General features: G+C 53.7%; 11 protein-coding genes across 11 annotated transcripts; 5 read left to right on the top strand and 6 right to left on the bottom strand.

Annotated features, from left to right (window-relative positions):
* Window positions 1–3: 3 nt before the first annotated feature.
* On the bottom strand, window positions 4–862 carry CLAFUR5_00206 (uncharacterized protein; the record flags this gene model as incomplete). The annotated part of the gene is made up of 2 exons (XM_047899354.1): window positions 4–621; window positions 674–862. 2 exons carry the CDS (start codon window positions 860–862, stop codon window positions 4–6), a joined length of 807 nt encoding a protein of 268 aa, XP_047757287.1.
* A 1,240-nt stretch (window positions 863–2,102) lies between these two features.
* Window positions 2,103–3,022, top strand: CLAFUR5_00207 (uncharacterized protein; the record flags this gene model as incomplete). The annotated part of the gene is made up of 2 exons (XM_047899355.1): window positions 2,103–2,639; window positions 2,687–3,022. 2 exons carry the CDS (start codon window positions 2,103–2,105, stop codon window positions 3,020–3,022), a joined length of 873 nt encoding a protein of 290 aa, XP_047757288.1.
* A 45-nt stretch (window positions 3,023–3,067) lies between these two features.
* Window positions 3,068–3,949, top strand: CLAFUR5_00208 (uncharacterized protein; the record flags this gene model as incomplete). The annotated part of the gene is made up of 1 exon (XM_047899356.1): window positions 3,068–3,949. The coding sequence occupies one exon, from the start codon at window positions 3,068–3,070 to the stop codon at window positions 3,947–3,949; it is 882 nt and encodes a 293-aa protein (XP_047757277.1).
* A 2,229-nt stretch (window positions 3,950–6,178) lies between these two features.
* CLAFUR5_00209 (uncharacterized protein) lies at window positions 6,179–7,465 on the top strand (the record flags this gene model as incomplete). Its single annotated transcript, XM_047899357.1, has 1 exon — window positions 6,179–7,465. The coding sequence occupies one exon, from the start codon at window positions 6,179–6,181 to the stop codon at window positions 7,463–7,465; it is 1,287 nt and encodes a 428-aa protein (XP_047757278.1).
* An 871-nt stretch (window positions 7,466–8,336) lies between these two features.
* CLAFUR5_00210 (uncharacterized protein) lies at window positions 8,337–8,880 on the top strand (the record flags this gene model as incomplete). Its single annotated transcript, XM_047899358.1, has 2 exons — window positions 8,337–8,710; window positions 8,766–8,880. The coding sequence occupies 2 exons, from the start codon at window positions 8,337–8,339 to the stop codon at window positions 8,878–8,880; spliced, it is 489 nt and encodes a 162-aa protein (XP_047756181.1).
* Window positions 8,881–8,946: 66 nt separating this feature from the next.
* CLAFUR5_00211 (uncharacterized protein) lies at window positions 8,947–10,302 on the bottom strand (the record flags this gene model as incomplete). Its single annotated transcript, XM_047899359.1, has 2 exons — window positions 8,947–9,605; window positions 9,726–10,302. The coding sequence occupies 2 exons, from the start codon at window positions 10,300–10,302 to the stop codon at window positions 8,947–8,949; spliced, it is 1,236 nt and encodes a 411-aa protein (XP_047756053.1).
* Window positions 10,303–10,978: 676 nt separating this feature from the next.
* On the top strand, window positions 10,979–11,895 carry CLAFUR5_00212 (uncharacterized protein; the record flags this gene model as incomplete). Its single annotated transcript, XM_047899360.1, has 2 exons — window positions 10,979–11,280; window positions 11,346–11,895. The coding sequence occupies 2 exons, from the start codon at window positions 10,979–10,981 to the stop codon at window positions 11,893–11,895; spliced, it is 852 nt and encodes a 283-aa protein (XP_047756179.1).
* A 73-nt stretch (window positions 11,896–11,968) lies between these two features.
* CLAFUR5_00213 (uncharacterized protein) lies at window positions 11,969–13,117 on the bottom strand (the record flags this gene model as incomplete). Its single annotated transcript, XM_047899361.1, has 2 exons — window positions 11,969–12,969; window positions 13,024–13,117. 2 exons carry the CDS (start codon window positions 13,115–13,117, stop codon window positions 11,969–11,971), a joined length of 1,095 nt encoding a protein of 364 aa, XP_047756178.1.
* A 520-nt stretch (window positions 13,118–13,637) lies between these two features.
* CLAFUR5_00214 (uncharacterized protein) lies at window positions 13,638–14,541 on the bottom strand (the record flags this gene model as incomplete). The annotated part of the gene is made up of 3 exons (XM_047899362.1): window positions 13,638–14,063; window positions 14,115–14,242; window positions 14,295–14,541. The coding sequence occupies 3 exons, from the start codon at window positions 14,539–14,541 to the stop codon at window positions 13,638–13,640; spliced, it is 801 nt and encodes a 266-aa protein (XP_047756177.1).
* A 1,058-nt stretch (window positions 14,542–15,599) lies between these two features.
* On the bottom strand, window positions 15,600–16,337 carry CLAFUR5_00215 (uncharacterized protein; the record flags this gene model as incomplete). The annotated part of the gene is made up of 1 exon (XM_047899363.1): window positions 15,600–16,337. One exon carries the CDS (start codon window positions 16,335–16,337, stop codon window positions 15,600–15,602), a length of 738 nt encoding a protein of 245 aa, XP_047756176.1.
* A 499-nt stretch (window positions 16,338–16,836) lies between these two features.
* On the bottom strand, window positions 16,837–17,931 carry CLAFUR5_00216 (uncharacterized protein; the record flags this gene model as incomplete). Its single annotated transcript, XM_047899364.1, has 1 exon — window positions 16,837–17,931. One exon carries the CDS (start codon window positions 17,929–17,931, stop codon window positions 16,837–16,839), a length of 1,095 nt encoding a protein of 364 aa, XP_047756175.1.
* Between the last annotated feature and the right edge of the window lie 485 nt (window positions 17,932–18,416).

Genomic DNA, 18,416 nt, shown 5'->3' on the forward strand with positions numbered 1-18,416 from the left:
AGACTACCTCGTAGGTATAAACCCCTTCGAATCCTTCTCCTGCTGATCCCAATCCTGTCGAAAAGCCGCAATACCAGCAACAATCCCCGCCGCCATGAAGCACACCGATATAACGCTGCAAATAAGCCCCCAGCACCTGGAACTTCCTCCGTACCGCTTCGCGAACACACTCGCATCCGAGCTATTCACCTTCCTCAAAACTAAATCATCGCAGATATCCCAGACGGAATAAAGACTACTCATAACCCCAATAAACAAAACCACAAACCTCAACGCCTCCGCATGCGCAATAAACCAACACGCCACAAGCAACCCCACCGCCGCCAGAACCGTCCCAATCGTGAGCCAGTCCTTCCTCGCCCACCAGAGAGTCAGCAGGAAGCAGACGCCCAGGACGATACTGGCGACCTTGCTCGCGACGATGTTGAAGCCGCAGAAGGTGAGGAGGGCGCCGATGATGGAGGAGCCCAAATACCCCGCTGGGAGCGTGATGGCTTGTCGGCCGCCGCGCATGTGAGTGACGCCGCCTTCGTCAGGGTCGAGGGAGATGGATTCGACTTTGCCGCCGGTTAGGATGGCGGCGAAGGCGTGGCCGAATTCGTGGAAGGCGATGGTGAGCATCTGGGTGTGGTGTTAGCGAGGCTGTTTGAGGCAGAGGAGGAGGTGGGTTTACTTTGAATGGCCATAGAATCATGCGGACGTAGGGTACGTTCCATAATATGGCGATTGCCACTGCATAGATTGCGATCACACCTAAAGTCACGGCTTGGGTCTGGTTGACATTTAGGTTGCGTTTCGATATGTGGTGATCCATTGTCGCTGGCGCGAATGTCGCGAAATGAGTGTCGTCGAGAGGCGCCATAATTGCAGCGAGTGTATGTCAATGTCAAGGAATGAACGTGAAGTTGAAGATTGAGCATGCTACTACATGTGTTGGATGTTAGCCTCGTGACGCGCAACCTGAGGCGTGGCAGAAATGGGGAGGGCCTGGCAGGCTGGCTCAGCCCTGCCACTCGAAATAGAAACGGTTACATCTGCCAACCTTTTCCAACCATTTGTACCATCATCAACACCATTCACCTCGTTACTACATATGTAATAAGACGTGGATCATTCATTGTCGCGTCGCGTGTCGCTGCAGAAACCAACGACGCTCCTACTGGCAATCCAAACGAAGCTCTCCCCCCGGCAATGTCCTCGGTGCGACGCGTCCATTCCTGGTCGTCACGACTCACACGACCTCACCGCCTCATCGAACGGCGGAGATGCTTCGAAACATGTGAATATTCGGGCTCTGGACGACGACAGAGGGATAACAGCTTTGGATGATGAGCATAAGGCATGTGTAACAGCAACAGTAAGATGAAGGTCGCGAGCCAGCGGACCTCAGCTCAGGATCATGACGGAACCTCAGGCAATGGACAAGGCGAAGCAGGTTGGTGGCATCTCGGACCAGCGTCATGGCAATACTGCACACGGTTGTGGCCATACATCGAGATCATGCTGCCCGAACGCTGCATCCAGTGCTGATGGTTCATCGCCCGCGATACCAGAGCCATGCTTCCAGGGACGATCGTATTGAACTCCAAGCCATGCCCGCCGGCAGCTCTGATTGTGTTCAAAACAACCGGGGACGACAGAGATTGTTTTTCCGAGCCAAGGTTCACTCAAGATTTCCTCCATCTACTCTCCTTACCACCCATGTCGTTGGCTTGCATTCATCCATCACGTGCCAAGCCATATCACATCTAGCCTAGTCCATCTTTCGCAGCTACTACCACAGCGGGATGATGGCGCGGAAACGGATGTACGGCATTCGCAGTGCCACCTTTGATCCTAAAAACGACCAAATGTACATCGCGAGGCAGTATATCACTCAATCAGGTGGCCGAATGTCACTATATGCCTGAGTGCAGCCGATCGCAAAGGTTCGTAGCTCTCGACACTGACAACTTCAAGCACTGAAAATTTGAACCCCATTCCAGGGCCGCGCACAATCTTGGGCACCTTGGAAGAAGCAAACATCACATTGCGCAACTACTGGCCAGCATCTTTTGCAGTACCGCCACTCGGAGCGGATCGAAACCATTGAGACAGGAATCATGAACATGCCGAGCGTTCAAGAGGTCCGCAGTGTCATGAACACTCTCGACTCAAAATCTCTTCCAAAAATGGACAGTAAAGACCACACTGCAACCATGCCGCTGTCCAAGCAAGACATGGAGCGAATCAAGGACGCATCATACTCGGCAGCAGTCCTTCGTCCTCACACGAACCAGGTTATCGAAGCTGCAAAGCTTCGCGCACGGGACGAGAATGACATGCAGATCAGACTTCAGGACATGCAATATAGATACGGCATCTACAACAGCGATATCGGACCTGAGCACGAGACTGAATACTACTGCAACTGCCCGGTTCACCAATATCAACGACATAAGCAGTGTCGCTCTGGAGTCCAGAGACGGTGGGGCAAAGCCGTCATGTACCCTGGCGAGAAGTATTACGATGACAACACTTTCGTCAGCGCTACGACGATGAGTGGCAGCGTACTCCTACCACGGACCTTGTGGGGTGGTGATCCCTACGCTTTCCGCGTTGTCAGCCCGTATGGGTACTACAATAGCAACATGTTCAGGGTAATTAGCCAACTGTGGCGAGTTATCACGCAGGAAGTGTGCATCAGACCATCAGTCTGAACAACGAGCTCAACCTCAAAGCTCAGGCTAAGATTCAGGCCATCGAGCCAAAGCACTCCGTTTGGGACGAGCAGCCAGGAGTGGAAGCCATCAACAATGGCATGGAGAAGCTGAAGATCAGCGACGAGAAGAGACAAAGTGTAAACGCTTCCAACGCCGCATCTCTGCCTACTACGAAACCGAAAACTTCTCGCATGTCTTCTTTCCGAAAGTCGATCGGCTTCAAGACTACGGAGGAGAAAGCAAGTATCAATGCTGAGAAAGCCGTGGGCTCAAGCATCGAGCTACAGACATCAATCCTAGCCGAAGAACGCGGACGCTAGCCAGATCCTGAAACGAGAGGGCTTGTAGCATCGTACCAGGACCACATGGGTATGACCAGCAAAATCGCAGATCTACGCGCGAGTTGTCCCATTCGGTATCTACATCTCCTTCGCGCAGGCTATTTCGAGCCAATCCCGGTAGCCTGGGCGAATCAGGTCTCCAACCCACTCAAGTTCAGCATTGAAGCCCAAGCAGGATGGCGCGGCATCACTCCAGCTTGGCGAGGATACGAAGACACCGCTGAGGAGCGACTCTACTGGGTCTTGAACCATCGTGAAGGCAGTGTCGGCATGCGAATGAAGCCCGACCAGATTTCCGAGATGAACATGGCGCGAGACAGAATGGCAAAAGCATTCGAGCCACCACCCGACTACTGCGACATAGCCGATCAGTGCCACGTCCAACATAAGTCTGATGGCTACTCAAAGCAAGTCATGCCCGCACCACTACATGCCTTCGATCGTCCCGAGACACCCACCGACCACACCATGATCCTCCTCGATGTCTCTGGCTCAATGGACTTCGACCCTGTCCGCCCCGTCTACGATCAATACCTCATCACAGGCTGGAACAAATCTACCCAGCCCAAGAACAAAGACGTCGCAAAAGCCATCATCCGCCGCTTCACAGCCGCCATGGAGAACCACGATCATCAGTTCAAGGGCTACGATCTTGTCACCTTCGCCAATCATGCTGAGTACATCGGCACCATCAACCATCAGAATTTCCAGCAGATGTGGAAGCAAGTCCACCTAGGTGGGAGAACAAGAGTCATGACAGGCTGGCAACAAGTTAAAGAACTCCATTTCCAAAAGCACTCCCGCCTCAGCTACGCACCACCCCATCTTTGGCTGGCAGGCTGGGCCCGAGACGCCAATGCTCCGCCTCCTACTCCTTCTCGACGGCGAAGCCTCAGATATGGATGAATTCGAGCTGGATCTCCTCGGTCTGAGTTGGGCACATGTCACGATCTTCCTGATCGGTGTGGATGGATGTCCGCATCATCATCGACATGCAAATGAACTGCAGCGTATCAGTGATGTGAACCATCATGTTAGCTTTGTGGATGCAGTGGGGAACTTTCCGGAGAGGTTTGTCACGCATGAGTTGTTGAAGAGGCATTTGGGGTATGAGATCTCGATGCGGGAGTTTGAGGATATGGAGGAGTTGCCGGCTTATTCGGAGACGTGATCTGGCTGGCTCCGTCGATTGCCATGCAAGCTGAGCACGGCGTCTCGCGATCTTTCGGGGACACGTGAGTGGCGTAGGATCAAGTGAATGTGGTCGAAGTCGAGCCAGCGCACAAGACTTGAAGAAAGGCATTGTAAGATCCCTTCTACTTGGCCGAGCAACCTCAGCCAGACTAATCGAAGTGTCTTCCCACGTTGGCCAACATTCGCAATGTCCACGGACGAGAGATATCTCCAAAATCTCGTCGGGCAGCTTATCTCGAGCACAACAGATGCAGACATCACACGGCTACTAGCTGAGTGCAGCAACTCACCACTCCATCCGATCTTCGCGCGCGAGCGCTGGTACGGTATCTCTGACCTCGATCTCGTGCGGATCGCACCAGCGCTTTTACTGGCATCAAACCTCTTGGTCTCAGAACGAGCATCACACTTCTGGCACACCATCTTGTTTGGCTGGACCCTGATGGAGACTGACAAGCATCGCGTTACCCGCAAGAGGATGCATCCAGCCTACTCGACTCAAGTGCCGCTGCATCCTTGGGATAAAGCAAAAGTGCTCCAAATACTGGATGAAATGTCGCTAGCTGTAAAACTCCATCCAGCCAATATCGAGGGCGAGCTCAACGGCACCTATGCCACCTGCCAAGGCCAAGCGGGTGTGCTTTCGATGCAAAGTGTTCCCTTCTTTGCTGGCTCAATCTTTCGGGGTCGTCCAAGCACAATAACGATCTCGCCAATATGTATTGAGATGCTCCAGCCAGCATGTATGCATGGGCTTCCGCTCCTCAGGCGCTGGCTATGCCTGGCGATTTGCTTAGTGCACGAAGTTGCACATGCCATCTGGGCAGCCATGCACGGCAACATGGAACCCCTGTTCGCTGACGATACATTCTGCGAATTGGGTGTGGCGGTGACAAAATGGCTCTTTGGGGGCGAACTGATCATCTTTCCTCTCATCCACAGCCACGAAGAGGCCATGGGTATTACCAAGATACCTAACTCGCACCTCGTCAGGGCCTATCGACAGCACGGTTTATTTCCACTTCTGTCACCTATCCCCTCCGATAACAATCTCGTCAGCAAGGTTGACGACACATGGGTCAAAAAAATGTTCCTGACCACTACGTGGACCCAGGTGATGCCGATGGTTGGTAGTCCGAGTCTGCGGCCACCAACGACGCGATGTGGGTGCTCAAAATGTGGTCGAAGCACGAAAGAGGAGCAGCCAGCTATGACGAGCATTGACGCAGGCCAGCCAATACGACACCGCTCTATTTGTACCACGACTTGCCATTGCCTCAATCATCCCGATACTCCAGAGATTGGTGGGCGGAAAGAGGAAAATATACAATGGATGCTAGGATTGAGCCTACTTCAGCTTCTCACCATGCCTGCCGGGGAGTTGCGAGACAAATTTGTTGACGCGACTAGGGCTCACTTCAGGGCTGTCAACTTTTGGTAGTGCGACGATGCGTGCCGCTCGAACACGCTTGAATAGTCTCGAGATCTTCAGCTCTGAGCTCTGAACTCTGAACTATGCACTACGTTAGTGGTAGCATGTTCAACAGCACACTCCTCGCGAAAATCGGTAACACGCCAACATGACACAAATGGCGGGTATCTCATCCCTCGGGGTTCGTCAATTTGTCTCTCACGGCATCAACATCTCTTGAGCGTCGTTGTTACTGTGGTGAGTGCTGTGGGAGAATGCCAAGAGACCAAGCGAAGTGAATGGAGTGGCATGTGAACATGCAGATGGGAAGGTGAATGGTTTGGACTGCAAGTTCAATGGACTTGTTGTGCTCCAAACGCACGAGGCCACTATGAATGCTGATTTATCTCCAAGCTTCTTTCTCTTCGCTGTATATCGCCGAAAATACCACACTCCGTCGTCCTCGCGCACATCCGCTATTCCAACCTTTCAGGTGTGACCATCAGGCTGCCACCTCACCCGTCACCACAATGCTAGCAGAACCGCCGGATGTACAAGCATTGCTAGAAAGCCTAGTGACAGGCGGGACGATCCCAAAGGTCTGTCAGATTCTCGAAGCCTGCAGTACGTCGACAGTGCAACCCATTCTCGCGCGCGATCGATGGGACGACCTGTCGGAAAGAGACTTCCTCGCCATCTCACCAGCACTCGTCTTAGCATCAAACCTACTCACCTGCGACCGCAGTGTGCACTTCTGGCATGCGGTATCTTGGGGCAATCACGAGCCTAGGGCTGACAACGTTATGTTACAACGAGTTCAGATCAACCCAGTGCACGATACCAGTATTCCTCTGCCCGCCTTCGAAAAAGGTAGAGCCCTGGAGTTTTTAAACGAGCTGTCGCTCGCAGTGAGGCTGCATTTCGGCGAGCGAGTTGACCATGAACCTCAAGGCGAGTGTTTCTGCGGCGCCAGCTTGCGTCAAATCCCAGAGTTTTCAGATGCTCCACGTCACCGAAGACGGAGCACCACCACTATAGCCACCAAGGCTCTTGACCGCTTGAAGAACCGCATAGCAATGCCCCTGGGCAATGTGGACGCCTCGCTGCGAGATTGGTTCAACATGGCTGTCACATTCGTTCACGAAATTGCCCACGCTGCATCATGCGCTATACGCGGCGACATGCCGGAGGCTTTCTTCGGGGACCAGACATTTCGCGAGATGGGCTTTGCGATCACCAAGTGGTTATTCGACGGCGATCCCTCTATCCGCCGACTCAAGACTGGCGAGGAAATTATGGCCATACAGCCAATCCCGGATCCTTACATGGTAAAGAAGTACCGAGAGGAACCTAGGCCATTCCCACTTCTGGAATCACTGACATCCAGGAGTGAGCTGATGGGCGTGATTAGCGACGACTTCGTCAGAGCAATGCATCTACGAAGGACTTGGGAGATAGACGTGCCTGCTAGTGGTTGCAGACTGCTTGCGCCGCCCGTGAGAGCCTGCACGTGCGACCGCTGTGCGGCTCTCGCAGTGATGCAAGAGTCTGCAGACCTGACCTCTCAACCAGTCGCGCGCCCTAAAGCCAATGTTCGTGTGGGTGTGCGAGATCCATCTCCCAGAGCTGGTGAGGTGAGACATAATGCGACCCGGGCAGAAGACCTCGGTGGGGAACGAGTGGAGATGGAAGAGTGGATGTTGTCGCTTGGCTATCTGGACATCGAAGACTTAGGAGATGTGGAGATGATCGAGATGGCACGTCGTGTGCGTGATGGTAACGAGAGGCGGTACACGGGGTGTACAGCACTCGAGTGATATACAAAATGTGTTGAACGGAATGGTAGCCAGATGACAAGAAGTCTTGTGCGGAACAGAGCAACGTATACCCATGTCGAAATTCATACTGGCATCGGAAAGCCTGTATCTACCTTCACCGTCATCAACCATGACTGCTGCCCGGACTGCTGCAATCGAGCCTCGCCCGATACCTGGTGCACACATACTCTTTCTGGTATAGCCAAGCCCTCGATCTCATGTATTGTGAGAAGCGACGTGCCCAACGTTGCGAATCGCAACCTTGACCCTAGGGACTCCACGTGCGTTCCTGTGCCCATGTCCCCATGATGTACTTCCGCTGCACTACACTGATACTGACAAGATCAGAGTTCTTGTCTCCAAAGCCATGATCTCGTGCAGCCAAGAGCTCGACGCATTCCATACGGAGCCGCGGTCCAGGATGTGACAGTGGAATCGCTACACTGCGCCGCTCTGCCGCCGTGCGATCATCATGGGCCAGCAGCATCAAGCGTCGTGACACACAAGGCCCAGAGCATCATTAGAAGTTCTGTGATGTCAGCTACTCCGTATGTCGTTCCTTCTCGCGAAGGTTGCGACGTCTTGGCGTGGTCATGAACAGGCCATCTCAAACTTAAGATTACAGCAACCAAGATACTCCATACCGCCAAGTGCCTATTTCGAGCAACAATGTCTCAAGATTCGAGAAGAACACTTCCAGAATTCGGAAAGGTGCGCTCTGGCTCGCATGGTCGTATAGACTTGAGCCGCGAGTTCACAAAGGCTTAGCACTGCCAATCACAGGAAGGAGCATAACCAACCACCAATCCTGATCAACCCGAGCAACAGAACAACCGATCGACCCTCAGCAACATCACAGTCCCCCACCACAATGCACTTCCTCACCACCGCAGCCGTATCTCTCCTCTCACTCACGACCTCCACGACCGCCCTCTCATTCGCAGCACCCTACTCCTGGCAGGTCTCCAACCTCGACGCCGGCTGCCAAGATGGCCAATGCTCCTACCTCTTCGACGTCTCGTCGCTCGAATACGTCGACATTCCCAAGTTCAGCGCACAATGCACTGCTCGTACTATGCGTCGCGATAGCACGTACCGCAAGTGCCAACTTGATGGAGAGCAGTCGGGTAATATGAAGAGACAGTCTGGACCAAGACGAGTTGAGAAAGTCGAGGCGTCCCTGAGCCTTACGCCGAGAGCTCCGGATGATACTGTTTTTTCAGTCAAGGTGACAGCGAATGATGGGTAAGTCGTCAGAGAGATACGGTGCCATTGCGTTGATGCTGATCGATTATTGCAGAAATGGCGTTGTGACTTGGTGGTATGGCAATGTCACCCGGCAGCCTTATGGATACTATGAGAGGACTAGCGATTTCAACGTTATTCCAGAGGTTGGTGGTAGTGCGGCTGCTTAGGCGTGAGGATTGTCGTTGTGGGCGTTTGGCACCGGTAATTCAAGACAGCACTCTCCAGACAGTCAATCAGAACCAGGTGTCCTCTTCAAACTTGCCGTCCATGGGGCTGTCCAGGAAGCGCTCGAAAGAGATTCCTCTTCGATATCGTGCTGTGCTACCTTTCTTCTTGGGCCTGTAGACTTCCGGCTTGAACGAGACTGTGCTGTAGCCTCGGATGAGGTTCCTCACATAGCAAGACAAGGCGGGTCGCGTTAGGTATCGGTGTCGGAAGGTCTTTAGTGATTTGTCGATGATCTTCTCCGCTTCCTCTGGGTGTGCGATGTAATGCTTGATCTTCTCCTCCAGATCTGTCCAGTCCCGCTTGACTCTCACATAGTTTTGGTCAGGTCCCGAGTCTCGCAGTAGATGAGTCGTGTACGTGTCCCATTCGAGATCGTGGATTATGGGCAGGTTGCCGCAGTTTTGAATGTAGGACAGTCGCCCGGAGTAGCTGACACCCTCTGTATGTATCGCGAACATGTACTTGCACATATGTTCGACGGTCAAGAAGTGGTCGCTGTCCATGCCACCATAATCGGCGAACCAAACATCGGACCAGTCTTTGTCTTTAAAGATGTCGAATAACTTCTCGCGAATGCCGGGGTTCAAGAAGCCGCTGCCTCGCCAAACAGCCTTTGGTATCTTGTCCTTGAAAGCCGAGTCTCGCTCCATTGCTCGATAGCGCGCTTCGCGAAAAGAGCCCATCGGATAGAGCCATACCAAGGATCATAGTTGGGGAATCATCCAGTGCCTCTCATGCGTCTCATCGCCAATATGATTCGTCCATGTCCAGAATGAGTGTGTACCCTTTGTGCCATCTGGAGGATTGACGATATCCTCGGCAATGAGCGCAGCTTCTATCGTTGGCAGCTTTTCACCCGCCGCCTGAGCGCTGTGTAGTGAGCGCTGCAGCAGATACAGGAAGCCCATAGCCCTCCCACGATGTCCCCAGTGTCCCATCATGCCCTCGCTTTCCAGGATGCGCAGCTCGTTCTCAACGATGAGGATCCTCATGGCGCCTCCACTGCCGTCGCCCATCGGCTCCTCGTCCCACTTGCGCCATGAGACTTCGACGTCGTCTGCAGAGACTGTGTGGCGCTTCTTCTTCTTCCAGTACTCGACCGCTCGATCGACTTCGTGGTAGAGGTCGGGGAAGACTTCGGCGCATTGGCGATCGGTTAGGGAGTCGTATTCGTCGTCTTGGTCGAAGCCAGTCCCAGTAGATGGTAGGGTGGGTTCATGCTTGGGGTTGTGAGGAGTCTTGAAGGCCGCGGCTGCTGTTTCGATGCTGCTTCTGCCGGAGTAAAGAACGACGATGAGAGCCAAGACCAGTAGAGGCACAAACACTGGCTTCCTTCTCCAGCAGGAAGCATCCATCGCCATCGCTCCCATGTGGAACACTACATGTAGTTGGTATGCGCGACAATCGAAATCACCTACCATGGTTATCAGGGAGAACGAGCACTGTGACGCCACGCGGCTCGCTCCTGGCGTCCTGTAGATCTATCTGCTCGATCGGATGCCAGGGCCGATGGGCATTCTGTTCAGGTACATGTACAGGTACAATGGGGTCGATGGCCACAACACGGGGCCTCTTGGGCCTGCAGTGAGTGATGAGTTTCGCATGTGCACCACTGACAGCCACAATCGACAAAGGCGATCGAAGCATGATCGCGTGTCTGTAGCGCGTCGAAGGCGCCGAGGCACGATGACTTCTGTCTTCCCACGCTTCCCTTTTGTTCGACATCACGTTCATCATCAACGACAGCTCCAGGTATCGATTGTCGGAGGTTCCATCGACACGTGGCATGCTGATTGAAGGGAAGCTCATGATTGGGAAGTTACATATTCAGCCACCTGCACGATAAGAAGAAGATCCTTATCAGCAACCACCGTTCTCCTCGGAGCTGCTCCCATGATCCCAACAAGCATGTAAGAAAGCAACGACGAGATATCATTGCCTAGACCCATCCACAGCAGTCTGCCACGTTGTAGCCATGCGTTCCTCATCCTGCCCAGCTTCGACATTTCATGCCCAAGCATCCCCATTTCACCCACCATGACCACCGCCACCGACAACTTCCTCTCCCCCTACCGCTCAGACGGCAAGCTCTACGGCTTCGTCTGCATAGTAACGGGCGCAACCCACCCCATCGGCCGCGCAATCGTCACTGAGCTTGCAGCCCACGGAGCAGCATGTGTCTACGCCTGCTCCTCGTCGCCGAGGGAAGACTTCAATAGCTTGGAAGCCGAAGTCAACAAAGAGTCTCCGAACACGAAGGTGATAGGATATCCGTTTCACCTGGCGAACGAGGAGGATACCTTGATGTTGATTGATGATGTGTTGAATAGCTGGGGAAGGTAAGCTTGTCCTGTTCAGAACGTTTGAGGAACCACGAAAGAATGCTGATGCTGCTATCTTACAGGTTAGACATCTTCGTAACATCCTCCTCCCTCCTCGGCCCCTCGTCGATAACAGACACTACCCCATCCGACCTCCTCAAACTCTTCGAAGCAAACGCTCTAATGCCCTTCCTCGCACTCAAATATGCTCCCGCAGCTATGGCCAAGACATCTCCAAAGGGTACATATCCCAACGCACAACCCAAAGACCGCGCCTATGGTAGCATCATCGTAGTCTCGTCAGTGGCGTCGACATTGGGAAGTTGCTGGGGTCCGGCCTTTACAATGTCCTCACATGCCGCACTGGGTCTCGTCAAATCTGGCGTTGCGGCGTTGAAGGGAACGGGAGTGAGGATCAATTGTGTTTCGGCTGGACAGATTGACGTTGGTGTGCATTTTCAGGATGAGCATAGCAAGGAGACAAATGAACTGGAAAGGGCTGGCGTGCCAAATGAAGTGGCAAGAGCAGTGGGATTTCTCGCTAGTGGATTCTCAAGCTATGTTACCGGCACCAACCTCGTAGTGGATGGTGGCAGCAGTGTGTCCAATCCACAGGTCGTGCCAGTGGCGTAGTATGTACATGTAAAGTGGTATCATGGACGCCTGAACGCCGTCGCTAAGGCACACATATGTCGTGCCAGCAATATCAGTTGTTCTGGCTGCTGCGTGCTTCTTTCACTTGGAGCCATGTCATGTAGCCATCGCCTCGCTTCGTTGCCTTGACCGCTCGAGATGTGCGGCGTGGCTGTGGAGAGTCTGGCTGCCCATCCACTACGAAGGAAGTAGTGGCGGAAGCTGGAGCGGAAGCGGAAAGCGTCTTCTGGCGGCGTGGCGATGCTCTCGGCTGACGAGCTGGAGCAGGCTGGCTTTTCTTGACGGGCGCGCTGCTCGATGGTACGGCAGCGACTTCCTTTGCGGGTGATTTGGAGCGCTTCGCTGACTGAGGTGGATCAGGCTGGCTCCTCTTGGCTGGGGTGCTGCTCGATGGTACGGCTGCGACGTCTTTCGCAGGAGTCTTGGCGCGCTTCGCTGGCGGAGACGCTTCTTGCTCGGCAGGGCGCTTGCGCTTCGCGGAAGGCTTCTTGATCTGCGCAGGGGGTTCTAGATCGGTGGGAGGCGTGTCTGGCAGGCGGGTCGGTGGCGCGTCGCGAGTCTTGCTGCTACCGATGGCTGTCTTGAGCTGAGCCATCGTGTCGGGCTCCAGGACATCACCACCTCTCAGACGCGTAAGTAGCGCCTCAGCTAGATCCTGACCCGACGTGAAGGGTGGGATACCGGCCTCATTTGCTGAATATTGATTCTTGCGTTCAAGCTCGTTGACGCGGTTGATGAGTCTCTCCAGTGTTGTGTTGGTCTCAGCTGCCGATTTCCTGTTCTGAGCATTGGCATCGTGGAAGCTCTTGGAGAGGTTGGCAATACTGGACGTATGGTCGCTGATATCTGTCTGCGCCGTCTTGATGCGATCCTTGATGGATGTGATCTGATTAACATCGTCCTTGAACTGGTCGACGGCATCCCGGGCTTGTCTCTCGTATGACAACATTCGTGATTCAAGTGTGATCAAGCGTTGGCAGATGGTTTGTGGAACGTCTGGGCGACCGGTTCTCTTCTCAAGGGCATGGAAGCGCTCTTCAAGACTGTTGTATCCTGCATGCTGTCAGTAGATGGTTCGTTGATCAGAAGTTGTTGACATGAACTCACCATTTCCAATGTCGTCAAGGCCGTCTGCAATCATCTGTTTGATTTCCACCGTCAAGGTGCTGCCAGCAGCTGTCTGAGTGGTGTTTGATGCCATTTTGTCTTCTTTTCAACGTCGTATGCTGTCGATGGTTGTGGTGGAAGCAAGGTGGTATGAGATGGCAAGAGTGGACCAGAAGTTGCAGCAAGAGCGAAGGAAGATATCTAGAAGTACAACAATAGCTCGCATCTCAATGGCGCCGACCTATTGTGCCATATTCGCATCTTCACATTGACAATAGTGTCTTGTGCATCGTATTGTCGAAGACATGGAGAGGTTGGTGCACCGTGCAAGTTGAGCTTCGAGCCCCACACTTGCCGAGACTGCCGAAGCTGGCAGGAACGGGAAGATTGCCTTGAACGAGAACAACGGCATTGCCGTATTGTAAGACCATCGTTGGTGCTGCAGTCAACGTGATTGTGTGGCACAGAAGAGAACCCTTGGCGCATGATTCTGCTCCCGCCTCGCATCTGATCCGGTACAGTAGCGTTACATTAGCATCCATTCTATGTCCTGTGCCACCTTAGCGTGTGCCTTGATCTTCTAGCATGCTATCATACACGCCCTCCCTCCTCACCTACGCATACTGCTCCCTACTATGCTCCCGACTGCGACTACTCTCATACTCCTTCCCATGCCCCTCCGTCTCCCTGACCATCACCACCCTGCCCCTCTTCCTCTCCCCAACAATCGCAGAAACAACATAGACCAACCAAATCAACCCCGCCACAACACTATACCCAATGATCGCCCCTCTACTCGGTGGCGCAACGGGCGCTCGTCTTGCTAGCCTTAGCCCAAGACCGCCGTTAATGATGCCTAATGTGATGATGATCCGACCGAGCCAGATGTGTCCGTATGACCAGACTACGCGGCGGGAGTGTTTCTTGAACATGAAGTGGTGAAGGAAGCCGAGGAATGGTTGGAAGAAGATCAGGACGAGGAGTATAATGCCGATTATGGGGTGGGGGTCGTGGAGGAGCTGGCGGCGGGCTGAGATCATCTGGTTCGAAGTGATTAGAGGTGGAAGATCGAAGGTGGAATGCTTTCTTACCCATAATCCAATGCCTGCTCCAGCAATGTAGAGGAGGTATGCGAAGATCTGGAAGAGGCCATGGACGAGCCAGAGACCGCGGAAGGAGGCGAGGCGGATTACGATGCCGCCTACTGGAAAGAAGAAACCTTTGCCATGATCAGCATTGTGCCAGCTCGAATTCCAGACGTGATCGCTTACCGAATGCAAGCGCTGCCAGAACAGCATGTGCTGTGACAGTCTTGTTGTACTGGCCAAACCCTCCAAAGCCACCAAAGCTACCGCTCGATTGTCCGCCAAAAGTGCTGCTCCCATCGCCATTGGTGTCGCTGCTGCTGCTGCTGCTCGAATAGGGATTGTCGCTGCCGCTTGTGTATCCTCCGAAGTACTGTGCATATGTTGATGTCGCTAGTGCCAGAAGCGCGAGCCCAGTCTTGAGGGCTGGCATGCTGCGCAGGTCGCCAGCTGTTCAGGCAATTGATCGTGTGGCAATTAATGCCTCTTGCCGCTGTTGTTGATGCTGCGTCGAAGACTGGTGTCGATAATGTCGAAGAGGAAAGGCAAGACCAGTGAGATGAGAGCGTTGGAAAGAACAGAAACAGATTCACAAACCGTCAAGAATGTACCTCAGTGGTCATTGCAGATACTTGCTGACCTACCCAGACACCAGCCATCTATTCAGAGGTCCAATATGCATCAACCATGTTTCGATTCAGGACGTTGTGAGGTCAATGAGGCTGGACGTGACGTCTTACCTTTCGGACAACGGACAAGCTGACGCGTGTGAGTTGTGAGTGATGAAGAGTCGTGAGAAGAGTTCGTGGTTGTGGTCGGGGTGTCGGTGCCGAAGCTGAAGGGTGGAGAGCCGGACTGTAAATAGATACATGTACCCTGCATTGTATCAGTAAGCACGTGAGTTGTGGAAATCCAGTATAACATCACTGGTTCGTTGGATTCTCTCAAGATTCGAAGCGTTAAATGTGTGGAACAGTTGGGCGTGTACCGCTGGCTGGTCTTGGGACAGCACCAAGCGGAAGCAAAGCGCCCTCTGTGGCAAAGACGATGGTATCGAGCAATTTTGAAAAGTCGCATATCAGGCTGCCCTATAGCGGCATGCAGGCGTGCAGATGCAGCACACCTTAACGCCGGTCGCATGGCTGAGGGTGCAAATTATGTCAGATTTGCGCAGACGCTCTCTACAGGCTTCCAACTCGCAGCAGCCTGGCCGCCCGGCAGCCCCAGCTTGCTTGGAGAATCTACCATCGTGGCTCAGGTGGTGTTTGAGGCTCAGGCTCGTCCCAGTCGATGAACGTGCTGTAGTCACACGACCGGCGATCTGACGGCTTTCAGGTTGGTGTTGTAGGTTCTGACCTGCGAGTTGCAGGGCGCGACCTCCAAGTGACAACACTTCACTTGATCTTGATGCAGCAGGTGAGCATTCACATTTGCGAACCAGCGTGAGCCAAGTCGGTTGTTCGGATTGCATGATTCGGCATCAGAAAGTGCTCAGCCGTCTTTCGGCTCCTGCACGGCATCGACATTCTCTTTGCCCATTTCCCGCTGCATTGCTGCCAGCGAATCGACCTGCGACTGAGACCGGAGTTGCAACTTCTTCGGCCTGCGTGGCGTACCGGTCGAAATCGTATCTTCAGCATCTACTGGGGCGCCCACGGCGGCATTCGCTTGCGATCTCACTTCCAGCTTTCGAGGCTTCTTCTTCATCACCGGTCCGATGGGCTGCTCATATGTCAGAGCCTGTTCCGCGGTGCTCTGGTTCTGTGCATTCTGCTCCTCATAGTAGGCAACGACCTCTTCTGGCGTTGCGTCTTGCCATTTCTTGTCCTTCCCACCGACTTTGATCCATGGGCCATGAATCGCTCCAACTCCGGCTCCAATTAAGATGCCCAGGCCGGCGGTTGGTATCGACAAGACGCCGGAGAGGAGCGTCCCTACAAGAGTTCCCAATCCAAGACCGGTGCCCAGCCCTATGCCTCCTCCAGCCGCTCCTCCTTGCCATGTACCGCTTTGCAGTCGTCTTGCGATCTTGCTCCGTTCGCCATGTGCTTCGACCTCGCGTGCGTACGCCTCTTCCACCAGTCGCTCTCTTTCTGACGGGTTGGAAAGCGTTGCTGCCTTCTCTCGCAGGCTCGTTGCGTACTCCTGGGCTTGTGCGACTTTTTGCGATGCTGCCACTGCTTGCAAGAGCTCGGCTCGGCTTGGAGGTCCTGCCTCCTTGGGAGGCATTGCAGTGGTGGATCGTGCTAGCGGTCCACAGTGAGAGGTAAGTTCGGGCACAATGCCTACTGCTAACTGGTCTCCGGCGAGTGATGTCGATTCGTCATGTGTTTTTGATGATCCTGGGTTCCCAAGACTGTCTGTCGTCGCCCTCACTCAGGTTCCAGCACGTACACGCCACAGACGCTGTTCACACCTCTCCTTGCCATGCTCATGAGGCTTAAAGACAGGTGTCGATATGACGGCATAGTGTACATGTGGGTGCATGCTTTGTGGAACCAAGAAAGCAGGAAACAGGAACACGCGTTGACTTGCATGAAACTCTAAAATCTTCCATCTCTTCCCGACATCACCTTGCTCTATAAGACAAAGAACATTCTCCGCTCCATCTCCAGCCCCGATTGATAACGCCGTATCTACGTCGAGATACACACTTGGCAACATGGGTTCGATCATCGAGCGCAGCCCACCATCGTCAACGACATCGCCTCCGACATCTGCGTACCTGCTATCTCCTCACACAAACCTGATCTATCTCGGGACATAAAGGCCATGTGGCGACGACGCAGGCTCTTTCCTCTCTGTGCCACCTCCATAGCTGATCGTCCGTGACCTCTGGGCATCGAGCACAACCACAGCCAAACCTCGCAGGCTGCAAAGCCATACCCGCTGATGATGGCATTTCTTCCAGCCAAAACTTCTGCAGGAACAGTTTCCAGGCGTAAGCTGCTCCAACAAGCCAGTGGTGTATGCTTGGTGGCATTCTTTCGACATGCGAAGCTGATGTGCCGCAACTCTTGTATCCTCTGGAGCGTCCACTTGTGCCGACTTCCGTCATCGCCATGGATGTAACCTGGGCCTCATCATCAGCCTCGAGATCACCGCCGATAAGCCACTCTACGAAGGCTTCGCCCATCTCGATGAACTTGTTGTCACCGAAGTACCCCTCTCCCCTCCATCCGTAGTACTCCGCACTGACAGCATGGGCAACCTCATGAACTAGAGTAATCGCGAGATGTATCCATCGCGCCAGCAGGAAGAACCATGGTTTATCGGCAAGCTCTAGAAGCTTCAGCTGTTCAAGGGCCACGACGATGCCTAGCATTGGCTTATCGTTTGGCGACCACAAGCGCTTAAGCAGAGTGCAATATCCGTGCGAGCTTTTCTGCTCCTTGAACGACATCCTGATCTTGCGAGCCATGCCGGCCAGCATCTCGAGGACCAAGTCTGCTTCACTTGGGGGTAGTGATGTCGCGGGGTCATGCATCAGGTCGAAACGCTGTCGAATCTCACCACCTCCGTAGCTAACGGTTCGCCTGGGACCACGTAGGAGTGCATGCCAGAAGTGAACAGCGCGGAAGCTCGTCAACATCCGGGATGCGAGAACAAGCGCTGGCGCGATACGCAGCAAGTCGAGATGCGACAGATCATCCCACTGCGAGCGAGCGAAGATGGGATGGATGTCATTGCTCAACGCGCTCGTCTCGAGTAACTCGGTGATCATATCCTCCGTGTCTGGTTGTGATAGCTGCGCTATCAGGGATCGTACGTACTGCTGCTCCCGAGTCGGCTCTGCAGGAACTTGGACCTTGGGGCTGGCCATGGCGCACGTTGAGGTTGCTCGTGTTTGCTAACAGATGGAAGAGTCGAGAGGTCAGTGGTTGATGGTCGAGTCGAAGGATGGATGTGCATGGTTCAACAAGTGTCGAGATGTCTGCTGACGGAGCTAAGTTCGTGACTTGGTAAGTGAATGCTCTAGCACTCCAACACAACAGCACACGTTCACTGTCATGATGGCTCTGCATGTGCAATCTGTACACTCGGACGTGCCGGGTAACGGACATTTGATCTATCAAGCATTCGTCATACTATAAGTTCAAATGGTCAAAATCCATGCTATCCGGACATGAACGACGGCGCTGAAGGATTGTTTGGTATGCAGTCGGCAGTAGTAGCCAAACAGGGATGGCGCTCAACATGAAAGCCCTATCTGTTGGTCCAGATGGTCAAGGTAGCGGTGGAAACGCTGTTTGGGCGAGGGCGCAGAGTAGACAATGTCCAAGACACTTTTAAGCATAAGGCTTCCTG

The sequence above is a fragment of the Fulvia fulva genome, chromosome 1, assembly GCF_020509005.1.
Source record: "Fulvia fulva chromosome 1, complete sequence".
NCBI lineage: Eukaryota > Fungi > Ascomycota > Dothideomycetes > Mycosphaerellales > Mycosphaerellaceae > Fulvia > Fulvia fulva.